Source organism: Camelina sativa, chromosome 2, assembly GCF_030686135.1.
Source record: "Camelina sativa cultivar CO46 ecotype springtype chromosome 2, ASM3068613v1".
NCBI classification, from domain to species: Eukaryota; Viridiplantae; Streptophyta; class Magnoliopsida; order Brassicales; family Brassicaceae; genus Camelina; species Camelina sativa.
The window spans coordinates 1881134-1905327 of record NC_141881.1 but is presented as its reverse complement, the minus strand read 5'-3'; the positions used below and the strand labels follow the sequence as shown (position 1 = coordinate 1905327).

General features: G+C 36.0%; 4 protein-coding genes, 1 long non-coding RNA gene and 1 pseudogene across 5 annotated transcripts; 4 read left to right on the top strand and 2 right to left on the bottom strand.

Annotated features, from left to right (window-relative positions):
• The first annotated feature begins 2980 nt into the window (after positions 1–2980).
• On the top strand, positions 2981–5189 carry LOC109126278 (uncharacterized; annotated as a pseudogene).
• Positions 5190–5388: 199 nt separating this feature from the next.
• Positions 5389–7142, bottom strand: LOC104714455 (COMPASS-like H3K4 histone methylase component WDR5B). Its single transcript, XM_010431822.3, has 2 exons — positions 6407–7142; positions 5389–5824 (listed from the first exon to the last, which is right to left on the bottom strand). The coding sequence occupies exons 1-2, from the start codon at positions 7100–7102 to the stop codon at positions 5534–5536; spliced, it is 987 nt and encodes a 328-aa protein (XP_010430124.1). The 5' UTR covers positions 7103–7142; the 3' UTR covers positions 5389–5533.
• Positions 7143–7358: 216 nt separating this feature from the next.
• Positions 7359–10353, bottom strand: LOC104714449 (uncharacterized). The gene is made up of 3 exons (XM_010431817.3): positions 8490–10353; positions 7821–7962; positions 7359–7607 (listed from the first exon to the last, which is right to left on the bottom strand). Exons 1-3 carry the CDS (start codon positions 8759–8761, stop codon positions 7524–7526), a joined length of 498 nt encoding a protein of 165 aa, XP_010430119.1. The 5' UTR covers positions 8762–10353; the 3' UTR covers positions 7359–7523.
• LOC104714442 (uncharacterized) lies at positions 9032–10661 on the top strand. Its single transcript, XM_010431807.3, has one exon. It carries the CDS (start codon positions 9032–9034, stop codon positions 10319–10321), a length of 1290 nt encoding a protein of 429 aa, XP_010430109.1. The 3' UTR covers positions 10322–10661.
• Positions 10662–13223: 2562 nt separating this feature from the next.
• On the top strand, positions 13224–15582 carry LOC104714436 (uncharacterized). The gene is made up of 6 exons (XR_755834.3): positions 13224–13341; positions 13413–13475; positions 13757–14013; positions 14086–14245; positions 14489–15081; positions 15283–15582. It is a non-coding gene; the product is annotated as an uncharacterized LOC104714436 (long non-coding RNA).
• A 4694-nt stretch (positions 15583–20276) lies between these two features.
• On the top strand, positions 20277–22686 carry LOC104714425 (uncharacterized). The gene is made up of 3 exons (XM_010431788.3): positions 20277–20532; positions 20662–22353; positions 22445–22686. The coding sequence occupies exon 2, from the start codon at positions 20798–20800 to the stop codon at positions 21437–21439; it is 642 nt and encodes a 213-aa protein (XP_010430090.1). The 5' UTR covers positions 20277–20532; positions 20662–20797; the 3' UTR covers positions 21440–22353; positions 22445–22686.
• Positions 22687–24194: the final 1508 nt, after the last annotated feature.

Sequence of the window (24194 nt, the reverse complement as noted above, 5' to 3'; positions counted from 1 at the left end):
CCTGATAAACGATGGCGAACCTTGCTTTGGGCGTTGATCATGACCTATCCATCTCAATTTCGATCCATTGATTATTTGCATGAAAAATGAAATTGATAAAACAAGAATGAAAACCTGATAGAAATCCAAAACCTAGCTTAAATACAAATTAACAAATTGGAAGTGCTTACCTTGCTCTATGATAACACACATAGAGTTCATCTCACTGGATTCGGCAAATTATTGAAATTATTGAACTTGGATGTCGCTTGAAGTTTCTATCAAATTTGTTTATGTGGAAGAAGAAGGTTAAACTTTTCGCCTCTTCAAGTTGGACTGTCATCGATTTTTTTTTTTCGGTGAGTTTGTAGGGAAAATTCAAAAATGCGTATCGGTTACTTTGATTTATTGGGCATTAGAAAGAGATATTGTTTATGGGCTAAATCGAACCCAACACATAATTGTTAGCCCGTAACTTTTATGTTGGAGTTAATAACTAATAGATTAAAATTATAGGATTTTTAGTGTAATTAATCCTATGTTCTATAATGTTCTATACTAACTTGGAGGATAATCGAGAGTAAAGTATGCAAGTAGATTTAGAGTTCCACTCGCTAACATAGTTTAAATTAATAAAAGTCAACTAATTATGGAGAAAGTTATGATTTTCTTCAAACGAACAAACTCTATTATATTCATAACAAATTTTCTATACTGCATTCAGACACATTTTTAACATTATAAACTCTAACCAAATAACTATAAAAGAATAATAGTTATTTTCTGTTTGACCAATTATTTTCTTTATGAGATAAACAGCTTTGGTCTAAAACAATAATAACTATATTTCAAACACTTACATGAAAACACTAAAACAAAACTAAGTTTTTGCAAAAAAAACCCTGCACGTACGTGCGGGTCCGGATCTAGTAACAATATAAATCTTCATCATCAGATCTCCAATTCTTCTTTTCTCTATGATATGTCTTCTTTGTTTTATATAAATCCTTTGATATATATGTCTATTTAAAGAAATTGATAGGCAATAAAGAAAAAGGGAAGATAATAATATCTACAAAGCAATACAATATTTACTGCTAATTTTTCATTTTTAAAAGTCAACAGATCTTGTGATTGTTAATAAAGGAATTAACAAAAAAAAAAAAGGTTTTTTTTTCTCCTGTTGATTTGTCGTCAGTGAAGGCAGCAGCGTATGATTTAATAGGCCATATATTAAACAAGCCCAAATTGCCAAATAGGGCCGAAGAATGTTAAATAAGGCCCAAATTGTCAAAAAGGAAAAAAAGAAGTCGCCTGAACTGAAGAGAGAGAGATGATCATCGAATCGATGGTCGCCTGGTCGGCATCGGACAAGGAAGAGCTATGATGAGTTGCAGCAACAACAAGTTAGAATTTTGAGTTTTTGGGTTTCATAGACCGAGTGAAGTCTTAAAATTGGAGGCAGAAGCAAGAGAAGCTTGTGAGCTATTCTATTGGATCAAAATGATTATGAGCTGAAGAAGAAGAGAGGACTTCATGAATTGTGTAAATGAATCGTAGCCTTGAAGGTCTTTCTTCATTGAAGTTTCAGGCAAGGAAACATAGTAAGAAGAAGAAGAAGTCACGAGAAAGAGTTGTCTCCTGGATTAAAAAGCTTGGACTTAAAGATTCACGTCTACCAAGTGGTTTTCTTCTAGAGGTTGTTTTATTCAAGTTTTTGCAGCTAAAAGAGACGATAGAGCTTCAAGGAGTTGTTTTAACTTAAGGTGCAGCTATGTATATCACATCACAAGAGGTATGGGTTCATATCAGTATCAGTGTATCAAGGAGTTGTTTGAGTAAATGCAGTTTCTTAATAATAAAAAAAGGTTGCAGCTGTTTGAAGTTTCAGAAAGGGCTAATGTGTGAGGTTTATTTGATGGGGATATTGAACTGCCGGCTTAGTTTTCCTCCTTAAAAGAAGACATATAGCAGGTTTTATTGGGGCTAATCTATTCTCAGAGAAATTTCTTTCAAGGAGAAGATATTGTTTAAGGTTTAATTAAGATCTCACGGTGTTATGATATTCTTGTGGACTATATCATAATGTATGTTTTTACGGCTGTGGGTTATACCATTGGTTCTCTAGTAGCGGTAAGAAGAGTCAAGGTTAAGATTTGATGGTCGGAGAATCATAGCTAGTTGCGTCCATAGTTGAACTACTAGTGTGGTTCTGTTTTCTGTTTTTTGTTTTTTGGTCATCATCATATATATAAACAAACAGATATAACATCTTTACATAAGTTCTAAGTGATAGACAACGAAATAGAAAAACACATTCATAAGTGGGCACAGACACGCGCTACCTTGTAGATCTTCCCAGGTCGACAGAAGTAACTTTTGGTAGGGGAACAATGCACATCTTTCGAACAGATGCACAACCCCTCCAATGCACAACGTTATGTATCTACGGTAAGGTCGCCTCCCAAACCCAATACTGCGTCTGTCCATTTGCTCAAAAATAGCCCTAGTGGGTCAAACATCTGCTTCATCGTCAAGAACAGAGCTGCATCCTCCTGGTACTTCTCAATGGCGTTCATAAATGCAACGTTTCTGTGTCTTAACCCAATGTGGCAACCCCTCGTACTTGAACAATCCCATCTGCTCGATCTCCTCGAAATAATCTTCATACATCTGAGGCATCAACGGGTCTATGCTTATGTAGTATGTAAATTCGAATTCCATACCCTCAAATCCGATGCCTAAGTATGCAAAATAAAGTTGAACAGACCGGATCAACACACCTTTGTATAAAGCTACGTACGTACGGGCTATATAAATATGCAGAGAGCATCAAGCTTTTTATACTCATTACTCAAAATAAATCTCTTACTTACTCAAAAACATTCACTAAGAAAATCATAAATGTCGACAAATCTATATCGGAGTCGGAACCAGAGTGGCAGTTGGTATCATCCGTGAATCAAATGATCTCTCTCTCTTCTGCTCCGTAGAATCGGATATGGAGCTCATATCACTCAGTGCTCAAATATCATCTTATCTCAACACAAGTGATTTGGAGAGGGATCGGAGCTCATGTCACTCATTGCTACGATGATCTCTCTCGTCGACTTTACGAATTCGGAGCCACCAGAGGTGAAGGTCATATCACTCATTACGCAACTAATGCCTCTCATTAACGATAGGAATGTTGTCATGGACACTATAGGACCACGGCTTCGAGGCCGGATTCGGAGTCAGAGATCATATCACTCATTAATGATATAATCACCATGCTTAACTTTCCGGATTTGGATTCCCAACCAAAGCCGCTAAAGAAACATCTCTAAGAAACATCTCTACTCAAGAATTTGGATTTCCGGATTTGGATTCCCAACCAATCGTCACTCACTACTCAAGAAACATCTCTCGTCAACTCGATTGATTTGGATTCCCAACCAAAGCCGCTAAAGAAGCTCCTATCAATCATTTCTCAACAGTGTCTCTCTCTCCCATATCGGATTCAGATTTGGATCCAGACCTAGATTTTGACTGCACGTCATTCGTTGATAAAAAATGTTGAGTTTGGAGCCAAAGCCAGAGCCGAAGCTCACAGTCTTATGCATTCAAATAGCCTCCCTTGCCTCCTTCATTGATACAAAGTGGGAGAAGCTTATTTCCTTATGCCCTCAAGTAGACGTGATATTGAAAGAAGGGAAATCTAATGTGATAGCCAATTACATGAGGAGCAGCAAGCTGGAGTGTCTCCCTTCAAACCGGAAGTAATACAAGTTAACAGAAGGAGAAGACAACATTACACATTTTCTCTGCCAAGGATGCAAAGGCAAGAACCATAAAGAATATAACCAGGCTCCAGTTGAGATCAAACACCCTTTTCATCCAAAACACACTCTTCGGCTTGTCTTCTTGCGCTCTCTTTCCACGAGGGATTGCTATTGTTGCGATAAAAGTATCAAAGAGATATTTTATCATTGCTCGGCCTGCGATTTTGCTATTAATTTTTCTTGTGTGCAGAAATCACCAGCCTTGTCTATGGACCATCTGAAGTGGCATGAGCATACTCTTTCTCTGTTTCCAACAAAAAATCATTTTACTTGCAGCGTTTGTGCCTTGGCACATTCAAGTTGTCCTTTCTATGTATGCCCACCTTGTGATTTTTTGGTCCATCAAAAGTGTATCGGTTTACCACGTGTCATAAGGATATCTCGTCATTCTCATCGTATCTCTTTTACCCATTCGTTTGGCCAATGAGTGTTTGTCGCAGAAAGATAGACAATGGACAATGGTTATGGGCGATATTGTTGCAACAAGATCTTGCGGGAGAGCCAGAAGAAGATATTGAAGAAGTTAAGCCGTTTGTGAGAATAAGTGATGGTATCATACAACATTTCAGTCATGACCATCATCATATGATACTTGATGTGAACACTGGCAGCGATTATGACGAGAATAAGCTGTGTCAAGCATGCACCACACCAATCTATTTCGGTAACTTCTACTCTTGTATGCAATGTTATTACATCCGCATGTGCTCACACTAGTGTGTGGATATGAAGGTGACTTTCATGCTAACAAATGTTCAATTTGTCCTTCGTTGTGCGCATCCGGTTTCTTTTATGAGTGTGGTGAAGAAGAATGTTATTTCCGAGTACACGTGAAGTGTGCCACAATTTCTGAGCCACTAGTTCATGATAGTCATATGCATCCTTTATTCCTAACATCGAAACCAGAAGAGATGCGAAGAAGATGTTATGTTTGTTTGGATTCAAGAAATGGTTGCTGGGAAACATTCAATTGCATTGAGTGTGACTTTGCTTTATGTTTAGGATGTGCGAATTTACCTCATGAGGTGAGGTATAAGCATGATAAGCATCACTCTTTCTTATGGGGAGGAGACAAGTACCAAAAGCTCTTGGTGTTAAGTTTGTGAGGATATAATATATTTGAATGGACAATATTATACGTGTGATGAGTACTGTTGTGTCACCCTACACATTGATTGTCTGCTTGGGAGTGACTTATACATGAAGCCCCATTCATCGTGGATCTACCGCTTTGAAAATATACAGGTTCTTCCCAACAATCTTCATATGTCTCGACCTACTTGTTCCCGGTGTAAGAAGCGTTGTCCTCACAAAATAGTTTTCAGACACTTTGGATTAATATATTGTTCCATACACTGTACTACTGTAGTCACCCTTTATAATTAAAGAGAAGTACAATCAAGAGAATGTCCAAAATTAGTTATTTTAATTACTCAGATTGCCATTTGAATTATTTGTAATCGAGTCACTTATTTGAAATTTAAGGTCATTTCCAAATTATCCTTCCTTCCCAAAAAAAAATCACAATCTATATATTAAACTAGGTCATGTCATAATCCACCATAGGATAAGAATACTCACCAACTTGCTAGAGATTTTCATCCTATTCCGAACCACCAAAATAGTGTGTTTCAGATCAAACAACAAATCAGTTCTAAGCAAATCTTAAATTATTCTTGTTTCCATTGTTTCCTTAAATATACATACAAATTCATGTTCTAAGCAATTTCTCAAGCATCCTGTTTCCAAATCCTGATAGTTTTATCCATATGATTACCCGATGAAGCTATCTCGTTCTGACCCGGATGGCAACTCACCGAGATCACTGCATCCGTGTGGCCTTCTAGTCTCTGCAGTATATTTTTCTGCTGAAGATCCCACAGATACACGCAATGGTCCTCTGATCCACTCACAATGTACTTCCCATTCGTTACAGAAAACGCCGATGTGATACAGAATACTTTGTTCGTATGTCCTGTATACACTTTCAAAAACTTCCCCGTCGCATAGTTCGACAGCTTCTGTTGGTTTTTATCCCATATACAAAGATAAATCAATCTATTAGTAACTAGCATTACAAGAGAATCTACTACTACTAGTCTCAGATTCAATATTAGTTCTGTATCAAAATGTTCTCAAGATCAGTAAATAACACAAATCCAAGAACCCATTACTTCTACTGTATCAAAATGTTCTCAAGATCAACAAAATGCAAGAATCCATTAAAAGACTAGACGATAGTCAGATTCTTAACTTCTTTGTTCATATCCAAAATCAAACATGATGCAAACCAAACCATCAGTAACTAGCATTACAAGAGAATCTACTAGTCAGTCTCAGATTCAATTTGCTCTGTATCAAAATCTTCTCAAGATCAGCAAAGAACACAAATGCAAGAACCCATTACTTCTACGGTATCAAAATGTTCTCAAGATCAACAAAATGCAAGAATCCATCAAACACTAGACAATAGTCACATTCTTAACTTCTTGTTCATATCTCAATCTCAAAACAAACATGATGCAAACCAATATATCTACACTCTTCAATTCATAACCAGATTTTGATTCACAGACTAAGGCAACAAGAAGTATAGAACTTACGAGAGTGCTATCGAGAGTAGCAACGAGTATAAACTTCCCATTAGGAGAGAACTTGGCAAAAGAAACAGCAGGAGACTTATCATCAATAAGAGTCTTCAAGCAAGTTCCTTCAGTAGCATCCCAAATCTTGCAAGAACCATCATGACTTCCAGAAACAATCAACGATCCATCCCTATTGAAATGCACACTCGAGATCGGCATCGAATGAGCTTTAATCGTCCTAACACACTTGCCAGTTTTAACCTCCCAAATCCGGATCGTCTCGTCAAAGGAACCAGAGACAATCAAATTCGAAGGAGGATTGAAATTAACACAGAAGACAAAGTTCGTATGACCTTTAAGAACCTTGAGACACTCGTAAGGAGATCTAGCGTCCCAGATTCGAAGCGTAGAATCATCAGAGGCAGAGCAAGTGTAATGCGAATCAGAAGACCAAGCTAGATCGGAGATACCGTTAGAGTGACCTTCGTAACGGTGGATGAGAGAGTAATTCGTAGCTGACCAGAGAATCATGGTTTTGTCTACGGAAGCGGAGGCGAGAAGGTTGCCGTCGTTGGAGAATTTGACGCATGAGATCGCCGCCGTGTGACCTTCTAGGGTTTTCAGGTGACGGTATGGTTTATACATCGGAACGTTTCCGCTTCCTCCTCCTACGTTACCGGCTCCGTTACTCGCTCCGTTACCGCCGCTTGCCATCGCCGTCTCTCCTCGTCGGATTAAGCAAACTTCTCAATGATGAAGTTTCAGAAGCGTACTAATATATACATCCGGTTCGGTTTGAATGTGTAATCGATTTTGGTTTGGTTTGGTTCGGTTCAGGTTGGGTTATTGTTTGTACCACGATAAAAACTGAAATTATATTCAGTTAATTTGGTTCAATTCGAATTTACTGTATACGAATTTGGTTTAGTTGGTTCGATGGCAATTATTGGCTTCAGTATAGCTGGTTTGATTTCGGTTTGAATACTCTCGGTTCAATTCGATATTTTATGCCAACTACATTATAATGAAACTGAACTGAGCTAAACCCAAAGATGACTGTTATTATACACACAAACAGAGGGAAAGATTTATGCAAGAAACGAATTTTATTTAGAGGAGATTGGGGAAGATCCTACTATGAAGTCTTGTTTTTGCCATATATATCTTCATAGCCATCAGATACTCTTTTCCTTCTTTCAGCAATCATATCTGAATACGACTGAAACAACCAAAGAACACAACACCATCAGACCTCAAAAACAAGACCACGATTTGCTCAATAAGACTGGAGTAAGTCCTGTTTCCCTAAGACTATGGAAACTAGCATCGTGTGAAGATATTACAACAAGATATTTACTTTCTTTCACTCAGACTTTAGTCATTAACAGATTTTGGTAACTATAAAAGGAGAGTTTAGCAGATTCATTCATACCTTTGGGTAGCTATAAAGGAAAATGTACCACCAAGCACCAATTAAACCAACAGCAAGCGATGAAACTAAGACTGAATGGAGTATTACCCAGCTACATGCCACTATTGATACACCTGTTAGCATTATCGTCCATGGCTGACACCTGAGAAACATAGCCACTGCTTATTCAAAACCTTATCTCAAGAAAAGGAAGAACCCTAGGCCCTGAAAAACGTTAAAAGTTCTTGTTTGCAAATACACACCAGATCAAATAGATATCCAAAGCTGTAGTTGCTAAAGGTTTTGAATCTCTTCTTAACCCACTTAGATTACATAATCTGTATGGTTCTTCACTATCTTCCTAATCCAAAGATTCAAACTTTTGTCTTTTCTAGCTTCCAAAACAGAGTGAAGAACCACAACTCAAATCATGAAACTGAAATTTGGTAAGACTTGTTCTAAGTAGCATCAATTGATTAATTCAGCTTCATTCAAAAAAGGTTCTTGGGTAGGCATAATTTGCTAACCAAGATTAAGGATTGATCCACTTTGAACTTTAGAAATGACCTTAAGACTCTATGAACAAACTCTATCTAAGCTCTAAACCCATGTTCAGAACTAGCCAACAATCTTAACACCAAATCCAAAATAGTTGAAACAAATTGAACTGGGAACTTGATTGAGACATACCAAGACGGTTTAGTGTCCCAAACGGAGTCGTATTCTAGAGATAGATTGTCTAAGAGACCTTCCATGTCATCAACTACGCCATTTTCATTACCGAACCTCGAATCATTGGGCTCTCTCCGATTCCCACCCAAACTTCTAATCTTCGTGCTAATCCTTATTGGTTTGAAATTGAACGAGGGAAGCTCCGTTCGGTAGCTGAGTTTTGTAAGACGAGCCTGAGTCAGAGGCCGAAACGGTGGCAGAGCCACGGCGGTGATGGAGAGACTTGCCATCTGAAGATGACGGAGATAAGGATAAAGGACTCAATTGACTCTAATTAAAATGTGTGGGTGCTTTGTATAATAATTAAACAACTACTGTATATGTTTTTCTTCAGTGGTGAATCATTTATGTTGGGCTTATTTGTTCATGGCCCAATAAGTAAAAAGGCTTGTATATAATGTTGACTCAAAGCCCTAATTTTTTCCAAAATAATCTGATAAGATTTTTGTTTTTTTCATCGTCGTCGTTGGAACGTCGGAGTGAATTAGGGATTCGAGAGAATGACGATGAACTCGCTCCCGAGGAGATTTGGGAAGAATCAAGGCTATTTGGATCGAGACTATCGAAACGGAAGGAGATCTGAATCAGAATCCGATGAAGAGATGAGAGGGTTGAGTCACGAGGAGTATCGAAGGCATAAGCGGCTGAAGATGAGGAAATCAGCCAAGTTCTGCTTTTGGGAGAACACACCGAGTCCACCTAGAGATCCGAACGAGGATTCCGATGATAACGCCGACGAGATTTTGGACAGGAACGGCGGCGAGAAGGATGATAAAGAGAAAGGGAAAGACAGGAAAGGTAAATCTGAATCTGAGAAGTCGGATTCGGAATCTGAATCTGATGGTTTGAGATCTAGGAAGAGGAAAGGGAAGAGCTCTAGGTCTAAGCGTAGTAGGCGTAGGAGATCTTATGATAGTGATAGTGATAGTGAATCTGAAGAGAGTGAGAGTGATTCGGAAGAGGAAGATAGGAGACGAAGGAGGAAGAGTTCTAAGAAGAAGAAAAGTAGAAGCAGTCGTAGTAGTAGGAAAAAGCGAAGTCATAGGAGGAAGAGGAGATACAGTGACTCTGATGAGAGCAGTGATGAAGATAGTAAATCTGAGATTAGTGCTTCGTCTTCTGGAGAGGAAGATACCAAGTCAAAGAGCAAGAGGAGGAAGAGATCTTCGGGTTCTAGCTCTAAACGAAGCAAGGAAAAGATAACAAAGTCAGAGTCTGAAAGCGATGATGGTACTGAGGATGATGCGAAGATGCAAGTAGAAGAAACGGTGAAGGATACTGAAGTTGAACTTGATGAAGAGGAGTTGAAGAAGTTCAAAGAGATGATTGAATTGAAGAAGAAATCTTCAGCTCCTGATGAAGAAGAGGAAGACGCTGATGTTGGTCCAATGCCATTACCTAAAGCTGAAGGTCACATCAGTTATGGTGGTGCTTTAAGACCTGGTGAAGGAGATGCTATAGCACAGTATGTTCAGCAAGGTAAACGTATCCCACGTAGAGGAGAAGTGGGTCTTAACGCTGAAGAGATTCAGAAGTTTGAGGATCTTGGTTATGTGATGAGTGGAAGTAGGCATCAAAGGATGAATGCTATTCGTATTAGAAAGGAAAACCAGGTTTACAGTGCGGAAGACAAACGGGCACTGGCCATGTTTAACTACGAGGAGAAGGCGAAGCGCGAGGCTAAGGTTATGTCTGATCTGCAGCGGCTTGTGCAGCGCCATATGGGAGAAGAGTTGGGGCCTAATCATGACCCTTTTGGTGCTACAAAGACTGATGGAGCTGATGATTGATTTTTGCTTTGCTTTATGCTGCTACTTGTGTCGGTGGGTACTCACTACTCGTCTTATGCTTTTATATTGTAGACTGTTCCTTATTTGCATCCATATATACCGTTGTTCGCTACTTGCCCGGTAATGTGCTTAATAGTTTATGCTTTAATCTGCTATGTATTGCATGTATGCGTTTTGTGTTAAAGATGATAGATTCTGACTTTAGGGATATGCAACAGTTGTTCTTGTGCATTTGACTTAGGTCGATGATTGTATTATAAGGGCATTCACTAAGCTCGAAGACTGTAGAAACTATCAATTGTTTAGGATATCCCTTAATATGATTCACAGATTATGCGTTTGTCCCTCTGTCTCAAACATGTTGATTGGCTTGTTGATTGTTGTCAGCATGGGATTATCATCCTACTGAATTTACTTACAGAAGATAAACACTTTAAGTGCCGAACACAGAGGGATCTATTCTTTTTCGTTAACAGTATAATTCACTTTTTAAACATATATATTTAACACGCCATTGCAATTTAAAAAAAAACAAGAAAAAAAGAGAATAAAAGAAACTAAAATCCTAATCACTAGAACTCAAGACCTCACCTTTTTCTAGTCATAGACTCTTCTAACCTAAGAATTAATCAAATCAAAACTCGAAGATACATTAGTTTTTTCACCCTAACACAAACTTATAAAATTCCCTTATATAGAGCGTGAACCATCAAACCGTGCAATTGACTCAAATTCTCCAAATACCTTTCTTACGTTCTCATTCTATAATTGTTGAGAAAGTAAAAAAAAACGTAAGACCTAGATATGGGCCAAAACTTTATAAGCCCAGTTTCCTTTTAATTTTGTAACGGTCAAATTAAGAGCGTAAAAGACAGATGTTGCAATGCGATGCAAATCTTTCGCTAGCGATTTTAATAAGTGCGATTCTCTTTCGTCGATCTCTTTCTCTCGAGCGATTCGCAAAGATCTTTATCGTCTCTGAAAGGTTTTGTTTTTGTTTAATTTTGCTTCCGAAGAAAGTTAATTTAGGGTTCTTTTTAATTTTGCATAGCCAAAACCCCTCTTTTTGTGTTTTTTTTCTTCAGTTTTTGGGGTTTGGTAGTTTTGTAATTGTGTGTTTTTTTCTTCTTAGATTTCGATCGAACCCTTCAAAAAATTAAAACTTTGATTTGGTTTTTTCTTTAAGCAAAATCCAAAAGCCCTCTATTTGTTGTTATGTTGTTCATCTTAGGGATTCTGATTATAATGTTTCCGCAAATCAAAAATCCCTCTTTTAAATTTGTGTTTTAGAGGAATTTTACATTCGTGATTTTAAATTCGAAACTTTTTGTTACAGAGATTCAGATTTTCGATTGATTTTTGTTTTAATATGAGGTTCGTAAATCAAAAAAAACCCTCTTTTAAACTTGTGTTTTCGATCTTAGGGTTTTCAATTTCAAAAGAAAGATTGTTTTTTTTTTCTTCGGTTTTAAGGTTTGATGTTTTCTTCAAAAACCCAAAGGAAAGGGACTACACATTATATGATTGTGTTTGTCCGGTTTCTAACTTGGGGAAATTGTCCGCGTCCGTAAAAAGGCTTGTCAATATTATCTCTACTGTCTTGCTGGGGCTGGGACAGCTTGACAAAAACTTCAATCTCTGCTAAAAAGATCAGTCTTTGTTTTAAGGCTTGGACTATGATGTCCTTAGAAAAATTCAATATCTCTGCTATAAATTATATGGAGTTACAATTCAATATTTCTGCTCATTTGATGGAGAGTAAAAAGTCCTTTGGACAATGATATCTTGGAAAATTCAATACTCTGCTTATACAATGATTCAATGTTCTGCAACTTTGATGGAGAGCAAAAAATACAGTCTACAAATAAGGGCTTGGTTAATATATGGCTTGGCCTTGATGTGAACATTCAATATCTCTGTTATAGAAAACTTCAGTCTCTGCTAAGATCAGACTTTTCTGGAGAAAATTCAATGCTCTGCTTAAAATATATAGAACTCAATGTTCTGCTAATTATTGATGGAGAGAAAAAAAAAATGTTCTTTTATAGGACTTGTGGTTGCTGGGGCTGGGACAGCTTGACAACAGAAGCTAGATGTTCTTGGGGGCAGAGATATTACGACTGTAAGTAAAAGCCTTTCAAAACTATATCCCAAGATTGGAGACATCAATCTCTGCTTATATGAGTTCTACTGTCTTGCTGGGCTGGGACAGCTTGACATTAACTTCAATCTCTGCTAAGATTAGCCTCTATTAAGGCTTTGGACAATGATGTCCTGAGAAATTCAATTCTCTGCTTAAATTGTATGGAGTACAATTCAATATTCTGCAAAGTTGATGGAGAGTAAAGTCCTTTTAAGGCTTGTTTTAATGCCTTTGTAAGATTGGAGAGCTCTGTCCGATCAAAGATATTGTGCTGAAGCTGGCAGCATCTTTAAAATTCAATATAATCTGCTATAAAAAAACTTCAGTTTCTGCTAAGTTCAGACTTGTACAGTGTTGTCTGGAGAAATTCAATTATCTGCTTAAACTATAAAATTCAGTGTTCTGCTAACTGATGGAGATATAATATCATATTCAATGTTCTGCTAACTGATGGAGACTATATGTCCTTAATTAAGGCTGGTTTTGCTGGGGTTGGGACAACATGATTCACATTCAATATTCTCTTTTGATCAGGTAAAGTATCTCTTCCCTTCCCTCTTTTTTAATAAGTTATAATATATTCCCTTGAATTTGATCACATAATCTTTTATAACTGTTATGAGTTATTACTAATCTGTACTTTTAGCTTCAGAATCCCAAGAACTAGAGTGTGTATATGATCGTTCTCAGGTTCGACTTCTCTCCCTCTATTTATATAGCATTGCGTAACTGGTTGTGTTTGAATTGTTTTGTACTAGTAGGATTTGATCTTTAATTTGATCACATAATCTTTTATATAACTGTTATGAGTTATTACTAATCTGTACTTTTAGCTTCAGAAGCCCAAGAACTAGAGCGTGTACATGATCTTTCTCAGGTTCGACTTCTCTCCCACTATTTAAATATCATTGTGTAACTGGTTGTGTTTGAATTGTTTTGTACTGGTAGGGTTGTGGAGACTCTAGCTTTTTGGTAACTTCTGGTGCACAGCAGGATTAGCTGAACGAGCAGGTACGTTTCTGAATCCTCCAACTGTTTGTTTTTAAGAACGAGCAGAGCTTTAAGCAGCTTTTGTCTCTGAAAAAGAAAAAAGAAGACTTTTGTTTCTCAGGTATACCCGTTGTATTATTAATTAGTGGTACCAAACTTGTTAGAGTAAGACACAAAACAAAACTCATTTAGGGGCACTTACAGCTTGCAATCCCCTGAAATTTTTCTTCACATATATCTTTAGTATCATTAGTACCATTCTTCACATCTTTGGCCTAACAAATTTATGACTTTATTTGCAGAAAACATAATATGAATTGGAAATATTATGCTTCAGAAGCCAAGAACTAGAGTGTGTACATGATCTTTCTCAGGTGCGACTTCTCTCCCACTATTTAAATATCATTGTGTAACTGGTTGTGTTTGAATTGTTTTGTACTAGTAGGACTTGATCTTTAATTTGATCACATAATCTTTTATAACTGTTATGAGTTATTACTAATCTGTACTTTTAGCTTCAGAAGCCCAAGAAGTAGAGTGTGTGCATGATCTTTCTCAGGTTCGACTTCTCTCCCTCGATTTTAGTATCATTGTGTTATTGGTTGTGTTTGAATTGTTTTGTACTGGTAAGGTTGTGGAGACTCTAGCTTTTTTGGTAACCTGTGGTGCACAGCAGCATTAGCTGAACGAGCAGTTATGTTTCTGAAATCCTCTAACTGTTTGTTTTTAAGGACGAGCAGAGCTTTCAGCAGCTTTTGTTTCTGAAAAATAAAAGACTTTTGTTTTCTCAGGTACCTCCGTTGTATATTGCTTTTTGATACTCAATATTATTAATTAGTGGTAGCTAGGTACCAAACTTGTTAGAGTAAGACACAAACAAATCTCATTTAGGGGCATTTACAGCTTGCAATCCCTTGAAATTTTTCTTCACATATATATTTAGTACCATTGTAGAATCAAATTTTGAAATTTTGTATGTCGTTCTGCACATTGTATATGTCTTTGGCCTAACAAATTTATGACTTTATTTGCAGAAAACATAATATAAATTGGAAATTCAACCCCTTTTCAAGCATGTAAGTATCTGAATCTTTGAATCCAATTATACTTCCAAGTTTTATTAATTTCAGAGACTCGTAATCATTCATCTGATATGTTTTTCGAAAAGGCATCTTTGGTTGTAAGTGGTGTGTATATGAATGATCTGATCTTAGGTAATTGTTAGTATTCTCTTTTCAATATTATATTGGTGTTGCTTCTGTCTTGATTGTTGTAGTAGAGACAGTGACTGAACCGGCAGCTTTTGATCAGGTAACTTTTTACCCCTTAATCAAAGCTCTAAATTCATATGTTGTTTATGCTGTAGAGAAGTTGAGATCTCATGAGTTTTTCAACATCCTACGGTTTCTTCTTTGTCTTTACTATACTGACTGAATGTTTATATCAACAACAACATTGAAATACTGATTTTGGCATCTAAAACTTGACTCTATACAACAACATTTTGAGGTCTCTACTTACCCATACTACAGTTTAGATATTAACTATATGATATTTTGTTTTTATTAGGGGCATGATTGGAGCTTCTGTGGTGCATGCACGTCGTCTTCAACACCCCTCTTCCCAAGTAAGTATATGTATACATTAATTCAATTCCTAAGTTGTCTTTAGTATTTTTGGTTTTGGAAAAGCAAAGCTTTGGTTTAGTTCTCTTTTAGCTTCCAATTTTATTAGTATTGATTTGCATTTGCATTTGTTTAACGTTGTGATAGGTAGCATATATGAGTTCGTTTAAAGTTTGACTATAAGGTTTTTTTTGTTTTCTCAGGTGGATTGTTTGCTTTAGGATTAAACAAAACTTCAACTAAGTTGCTCCCACATCTCTAATGCTAACACTGATATAAACATAAAAACACAAGAACACCCACATACACGAAACGTAACCATAAAACACAAATGAAAATTGTCTACCCACAAACACACACGTTTCACGAACACACATACCCTCTTTTTACTACCACTAGGTCACCACCTTTTTGGTTGTTCCATTATATTTGAAAGAAAATTATTCACATCTTCAAAATAAGAAGGTAAAATTTTTAGTTACACAAAAATCCTTCAAATTTTAACAATCTTTATTTATGGTTAAAATACATGGTCCCGGAAGTTTGTGACTCTATACAAAAATGCTAATTTTCACTTTGAAATGCGTTAGTTAATCATTTGTAATATAATAAGATATGTAATGTATATAATTTATTAATAATCTTTAGTTAGATAAATTATTATGCTATTAAAACATTGCTTAATATGAAACAAATGGGTAAAAATTATAAATTTGAAAATTTAAATAATTAGTTAATAATTAATAATATATTAGAGATATAATATACTAAAAGTATTTGTTTTGAAGTAAAAGTTAAATGAAACCATATATTTTCAGCATATATATATGCTGAAAAAAAAAATATATATATATATATATAAGTTGATACATTAATGTATTCTTTTTTTAATGAAGTTTCTCCAACACTTCACCTCTATGAAATAATTGTTTGTTGTATTTTCAAGCTATAATGTTGTTGTAAACTCTATAAAATTTCATAAATTGACCCTTTTTTTTTTAAGTTCTTTATTTCTGAATATGCATCATTTTGTTTTGGTAATTGCTATTATATTACAACAATTAAAGTCATCAATTATAAATTTTAATTAATATATCATGTTTATAACTGAATTCATCTATAGTATTTATAATTTCTGGTCAGATTTTTCTTTTCTAAATATTAAAATTTGAATTCCAAATCTTCTAGACTTATTTTTGTAAAATTATCCCAAGTTATATTTTCTCAAGATTTTTGAAAATTAAAATTATCTCTATAAATGAATAATTATTAATTTATAATATGAAATAATATATATTAATTTATAAATTAATACAAAATTATTGTTCCAAAATTATTAATTTATAGAAGTTTTACTATATACTTAATTGGGCAGAATAAACTACACTTAGAACAAAACGACATTTTATGAATTCATTAATTGCCAGGAGCTTCAAATACATTCGACTAATTGTTAATTTATTAATCTGTGTATATGGAAAAAAAAAAATACATGTCAAAGAGCTGTTAAAGTAAGATGGTCTTAGTAAAACGTAATTTTTAGAAAAGTATATACTTTATTTTTGTACCTCTTGTAAGGTTTGTGTATATCTTTAGTTTCTCATATATTATTGTAGTACATAGCATTTAGTTATTCCATTTGGTTCGATTTGGTTTTATCGATTATGTGAGATATGCAATATGTTAGGACTAAAATTTGTTAAGGTTATCAAGATAAAAATCGAAAATACATATTTGCTGTTTTTTATTATTTTGGTCAGTATATATATGTTTATTCAGTATATATATGTTTATTTTGGTTTAGGTTGCATTTGATTTTGGTAGCAACAATAGATAATTGAAATAGTTGCAAAACCAGTTATAATTTTGATCATAAATGAAATTTTACAAGGTTTAGTATATATATATCATGTTAAATCATCGTCACCACTATTATCATGCATGAGGGATATATATTTTTTTTTTTTTTCAACCTAACAATAAAATAAATTAAAAAGTAACTCCAAAATTGGTTGCCTAATCTGGAGCAAAAGAGTTTACAAAAGAAGATGCAGAAGCTAAAGATCTAGAAGAAGAAGCAAGACAGTCAGCTCGGACGTTTGACGTTCGCGGGATTTGTGTCAGGGTGAAGGCAGGGTAATATGATATGAGGGAATGGAAAGCTGGCCAGTCGTCCGGAGCCTGCACCATTGCTACCAGTTCAGCGCTATCTGACTCGAAATCCTGACAATCAATCCCTGCCATTCGAAGAGACTCCATAGCCCAAAAAAAGACATTAAATTCCGAATGAAGGGAAGAGGGACTACGACGACGACTACAAGCTTCCAAAAGTAGCGTCTTATCATCCTGAGTCCCATACCACCATCCCAAGCCCTCTAAAGGGTTGGAACTTTCCAGGAACCATCAACCTGACAACGAACAGAAACAACCTTTTCCTCCATAGCCGGCTGGGGTGGCAATAAATTCCCAGAGTAGGACTTTGCCTCCTCCCACAGGAGTTTATCGTTTGACGCTTGATTTATAATATCAATTGGCTCATTCTCAATTCCCTGAAAAACCTTTTTATTCCTATCTTTCCAAATAGTCCACAATATCCATGGCAACAAATAACCAGTACCCACACCCCCGGAACCTGAAAAGACCTTAGAGTATAATAAATCTAAGTTTGAATACACTGATCCATAGGGAAAACCAGACGAAGAAAGGTGTATCGGCGATAGCTCCCACACCAAACGGGATCGTTCACACTCAAAAAGAGCGTGATTAATAGACTCGACCACAGAGCCACACCGTTGACACGTAACATCACACCGTACGCTCCGATGAGCAATTCGTTCCTTAACAGGAAGGCTACCAGAGGCCACCTGCCAGAAAAAAATGCTGAACCTTAGAGGGGACCTCAAGTTTCCAAGCTTGTGCCCGTAAAACGGTACACGATGGCCCAAACTCTGCTTCCTTCTGAATTTCTCGTGATAGCCTATAACCAGATTTCACAGAATACTTACCGGACTTAGTATAATGCTAAATCAGTCTATCCGATCGAATTGACTTACTAACCGCCAGACTCTGAATAAGCGGAATATCCGCTGGATCCATATACTCCTCTAGAATGGGCAAATGCCAATCCATCCTAAGGGGATTAATTAGATGAATGACCTTCAAATTAGGATGTAGAACTCTCCCCTACCATTAGCTGGTCGTGGCTGGAGATCGGGTATCCAAGGATCCCTCCATACCGATATGTCACGACCCAAACCTACCATCCACCGTGCCCCGCGTTCCACGAGTCCCTTAACAGAAAAAATACTCTGCCACGCAAAGGATGGAGAATATGGTTTAGTTGCCCGTAAAGGATGTTTTCTCCGGAAATATCGACCATGCATCACCCTAGCCATTAAAGAGTTCGGGTAATGAATCAACCTCCAATACTGCTTAGCCAGCATTGCATCATTAAATTCTTCCAATGCGCAAAAATCCAAACCCCCATCACATTTGTCCTCACACATTTTATCCCAAGCTACCCAATGAGTACCTCTAGCCTTATCATTAGACTTCCACCAGAAGTTTGATATGGCACCCGTAAGTTTGGTTGTTAATGCCTGGGGCAATTTAAAGCACGACATAACATGAGTCGGAAGAGCTAACGCCACCGTCTTGATCATAATTCTTTACCCCCTTTCGATAAGGTCTTCGCCGACCAGCCGTTAACTCTCTCATCCAGACGTTCATTAACATAACTGAACACATTAGTCCTCGAACCCTGTAGGTTTTCAGGAATTCCCAAGTAAGAACCCATTCCTCCCTCCCTCGAAATACCAATTACTGTTTTTATCCGAGCTCTTACATCCGGTGGAACTTTCTTACCAAACATGATTGAAGATTTCTCTAAATTAACCTCTTGTCCTGACGTTTTTCCGTAATTACCTGTAATATCCATTACCACTTTACATTCAACCTCCTCTGCCTTACAAAAGAACAGATTATCATCAGCAAACAATAAATGCGAGATCGACGAACAATCTCGAGCGATCGATATTCCGGTGAGTTTCTTTTCGTGAGGGATATTTTTTGGAAATGAGAAACAAAAAAAACATATACTGTATGAATGTATCTGCTTGAACCAGAGATATACAAATACAACAGTGATAACACAAAATTTTGTTGTGATTCACTGTACAATATACAGACATTTAATATCAAAACCAAGAAAATCAATCTTTTGAACACTATATTGAAGCAACAAAAATCAAAAGGCAAACGAAATTTATAAAGTGACCATATGAATTCAGTTGTAACACTTAAACATAGACGACGCTACATAAATTCAATATCCAAAACACTAAAATACTTTTTCCAAAAGGGATTAAAATGTTTTCGTAATTAATACTCCCTCCGTAATCAACTTCTAAAAAAAAGTCTGAAGAATAAAAGCAGTAGCATCATATATGAAATATCATCGTCACCATTATTGTCATCATTATTCTATTTTTGGAACTGTGAAACAAACAAAGTACCTGTGTCTGTACTCTGTATGTATATATATTATTGGGGGATCTCTATAATTGTGAAGAGCAATAAATTTCCGAATAAGCAGGCAGATTATATTACTATATATATATATAGTTGAGAACATAACCTGATCTATTCAATAATTTCCAATTATAGTTTATATGATTCCACATTTGTGGAACTATACAATGTCTGAATCTTTTTCTTCAATAAGTGCCATACATTGGTGGTACATATCTTCATTAGAAGACCCTACCAAAGTACCTGGTCCTCCATACATAATCTCTAATTATTCGTTTTTCTAAATTAATACAACTCATTTAAATTTAATGAAGCAAATCGATTATCATGCTTGGATTTAGAAATAAATGAGAAAGAAAACGACATCAATTGTTTCAAAAATATAGTGAATACATTTTATTTATTTTTAATCAAATTTTTAAAAATTTGTTACACAACGGTTTATGAAAAATATATATATAAAAAAAAAGTGACGTAAGAGGGTCCTCTTCTCATGCATGAATACTGAAATTAAACTAATGAGGAAGACGCTTAAGTTTGACCCAATGCCTTTAATACACGGTTTAATTTTGTTTATGAAATAATTAATTTACTTCTGCTCGAGTAAAAGACGAAAAGGACAACATGCGCAATGGATAAAGCCAAGGGTAATTTTGTCATTTCAAGTAAACAGAATCATGAAGTAACTGTGCCTCCCTACTCACTTAATAGACAACTGCTCTCTCTCTCTCTCTCTCTCTCTCTCTCTCTCTCTCGTCTCTCTATCAAACCTCATTTCTCAGATCCGTAGGATCTTCGTTTCCTCGGAGGCTTAAAAACCCTAATACAAAGAAGATACTCTCTTTTCACACACATCTTTTACAACAAACAAATCATCTCCCTCTGAAGCGATTCGTCTTCATCAAAAGGACCTCTTTTTCAAGGTAAATTTCTTTGTTTCAGGATCTGATCTTGTGATTTGGCTTTGCTTCTTCATATGTGATGATGATTTACTTTGGTTTCCCCCATTTGTATGGCTTGAAATGAAATTGCTTTTTTTTCTTTTTCTTCAGCTTTTCGAATCGAGCTGGGGCTTCGGTTAAGAAACGAGTGAAGGATTTGTGATTTTGATCAGTGTGTTCTTGAGACTAGTTGTTGTGGTAGTGAAAAGCTTCTTACTTTTGACAGTGTGTGATTTTAATCTCGAAAATGGAAACGCTTATTGTAGCAGTGGAACATAGGGATCAGTATTACGGGAAGAGAACTCTTGTTCATCATCATGATCGTTTTAGATCAGCTCCTTCCAAAACTTTCAGGCAAATCAATTGCAGAACTTTTCATTCTGGTGTTGGTTTGCTTCCAAGGCCAAAGAGAACTTCGTCTTCTTCTACACCTTTAGCTAAAGGAGCTGCTGCTATTCCTCAAGCTCAGTCTCCTCGTTCTCCTAAGTCTGTTTTGCCGGTTTTTAATCATCCTTCGGTTGACAGCGGTAGAAGAACTAGTCCCATTCCAATTGCTAACAACAGAGGTTCTCAGATCCGTAGTAGGTGTGCTAGTGAATTTGTTGACGAAAGGAGAAGCCTTTCTTACTCTGAGCTTTGGGCTGGACCTACTTACTCCAACTCGCCCCCGCCTGCTTCTGTGCCTATTCCTAAGTTTTCTCTCCAACAAAAGAGGACGGTATCTTTGACCTTTCCTGCTCCTGACTCTGCTGTTGATATCCGTGAAGTTGCTAAGTCTGCGCCGGTTTCTCCAACTTCATCTGGTGACAATCCTTTTCGTAGTACTGTCTCTGCCACTATGACTCTGCGTCGCATGCTCAATCTTGAGCTTGATGCTGCTGATGAATGAAAGATCAGGAGCCTTTTATAGGGGAACGGGGTTAGTTTTAGTTTTATGCACATAGAAAATAAGGTGTTAGTCACCAAGTTGGTTTGAGTTTGTTTCTTAGTTTTTCAATAGCAATGGTAAAGGAACACGTAAGCAGTCTTGACTCAGAGTTGGTCAGCAGTTACTACTGGATCTCCTATGCAGATGGGGTGTTATTAATGGTGGAATAGCTGGTTATAGTGGGTAGAAAACATTCAGGAAGCAGATTGATATCACGTAAAAGAGAAGACTTGATTCTTGGTGTAGCATATAGGATGGCCAAAAATTTACCAGTCTCTTAACATATATACTAGGTGAATGCTAAGTTCTATGTGGTGATGCTTGAACATTAGTGTTTCCTCTTTGCCCTTTGTATAGTTTCTTCTTAGAGTCGTCTTTTTTTCCCTTTGGCTTCTTTTCTTAAGTGGGTTAGATAGCATCTAGCTAGCCTGTATATGCAGTAGAACCTTTGATCATACTGGGTTTCTGTTTCATTCTTCCAAGTTTCGTCTTTTCGGGTTCTTAGTTTGTGACCTTTGTCCTGTATCGCCCTCTCTGTCCATATCTTTTTCTTTTTAGCCCTCTTTTTAAGTCTACTTCTCTTCCTTCTAAATTCACTTCGCTCCAGCCTTACAAGATGTAAATCTAACTACTCTCCTGCCAAGTGTTCTTCCTCTTCGCCTCATTTCCTGTTTTTTTGAAAAGGAAAAAGGGAAGAGCAAGTTTTACTGACCCTCTTAGACTATCTCTGCTGGTAAAAATTCATCCAGATTCAAGCCATTGTAGCCTCACCTTTAATCCACCACTTCTTGTGAAGAAAAGACATTCCTTAGGTTCTTACCTAGAACACCTTTGTCTCGTTGAAGTTTCGTGATCCTGCCTAATCTGCTCACCAGGTAAAATCTGAAGCTCTCTTTTGTAGCTCTTCCAGTTAAGAAAATCTGAATGTGTAATTAATTTATACAAGTTTTTGACATATTGTATCAGGGACCTGGAGAAGCTGCTGCTCTGCTTCTTGGTTGCTTTGCCTCTCTACTATCTTTTGGGTTGTTTTGTTAGATAAGGAGACAAGTATAGTCTCTGTGTTTGGAACTGTTGTGTGAAGGTTTCCACAAACGTATGTTTCTTCTTATCTTTTGTAGTTTGTGACAAGTGTTGTAGAGACGTCTTGCTATCTTGTTTTGGAGTTTTAATGTTGAAGGATATGTATCCCCCTGGTTCCCTTACTATATCTATGCCTCTCTATGGTTTCTTTATTGCATAATGAGATGTAGTGAGTGTATTTAACATCTGAAACTCAAATAGCTGGAAGTTTTAAACTAAAATGGCCCGTTATGGGCCCATTGGACTACCTTTACTTTTTTAGTAGGATTTGCTGGACATCGTATTACTACTACAGTACTACTGCATCATGTCATCATCATCTTCACCATCTCGTGAAAATGATCTTTCTATTTATGTTTTCCCCTAAACGTTAAAAAGAAAAAATTTTCAACACTTTAATTATGGATTTAGGCAGGCAGCTATAGTTACTATTTGAGACAATGTCAAGAAAGATTTAAAAAAGAAAAGAAATAGACGTTTGGTTGGGACCAAGTATATAGAGAAAGACTAGAGAGAGGTTGTTGAAGAAGATGAATTATTTAGTGAGAGTTGTAAATTGGTTTGGTAGTTTAATTGAGTTTTCATGATGGTTCATTATTACGATTGGGCCCAACAACAACAACAACAGGAAAAGAAAAAAACTTTATTGGCATTTTCTTGTTCGTATTTAAAAGTACAACGTCTGGGATACCGACAGTTTGATTTTGATATGTTAAAGGGCACATTTTTCTTTTGTTTCATACTTAATTCCTAATTAGCTTAAATTGTATAGTATTATTACTAATCAAGAACTAGTTCTTTTTCTTTATTTTTTGGTGGATAATTAATTTACTCAAAAATATACAAAGGAAAACTTTCGCAATCATGATTTAATAATCTAAGAGTTTTTTTTAAAGCCAATACTTAAATCTTTATAATATAATCCACACCTTATGTGACTTTTCTCTCTTTTTCTTTTGGTAAAATGAATCAAGGCTTAGTTGATAACATGTGCAAGTGCAAAAGATTAAAGGTTTATAGATATTGCTAGGAGTATTATTTTTTTATGTTTCACAATTAATATCGTTTTGACAAGTTTGGCACCAATTTAAAATTATACAAGCGGTTCTATTATATCCCTAGGTGAAAGGAAAAAAAAACAAGTTGACCCTTGTTATCATTATGTTCTTGGTAAAGTACTAAGTATAATCTTTGTTTATCTTTTTTCCCATATAAACAGTTCTTTTTACAAATTAATCCATCAAATTAATCTTAATAAGCTTAGAAATTAAATTAGTAATGTTTACAGAAAACTTAATTATCTTTATTCATCAATCAAATTACTTAACTCAAACAAAGATTTATGTATATATATCCTGTATGTATATATTTTAATGCGCATGGGTGAATATGATTGGGTGAAGTACGTAGGACCCAAAGTTCAGCTCTGAAAAATACGCCTCTCTCTCTCTCTCTGTTGCCTTTTTCTGATTCTCTCTCTCTCTCTCCAAAGATTCTTTCCCTTTTTATAAAAAAGGAAACAAGTAGTAGTAATAATTAATTTAATCAATAAGACAATAAACAAGTTGAAATAATATTATTGAAAACAATGTACTGTATTATCATTGATTGTAATATATTTTCAAAAGATTAA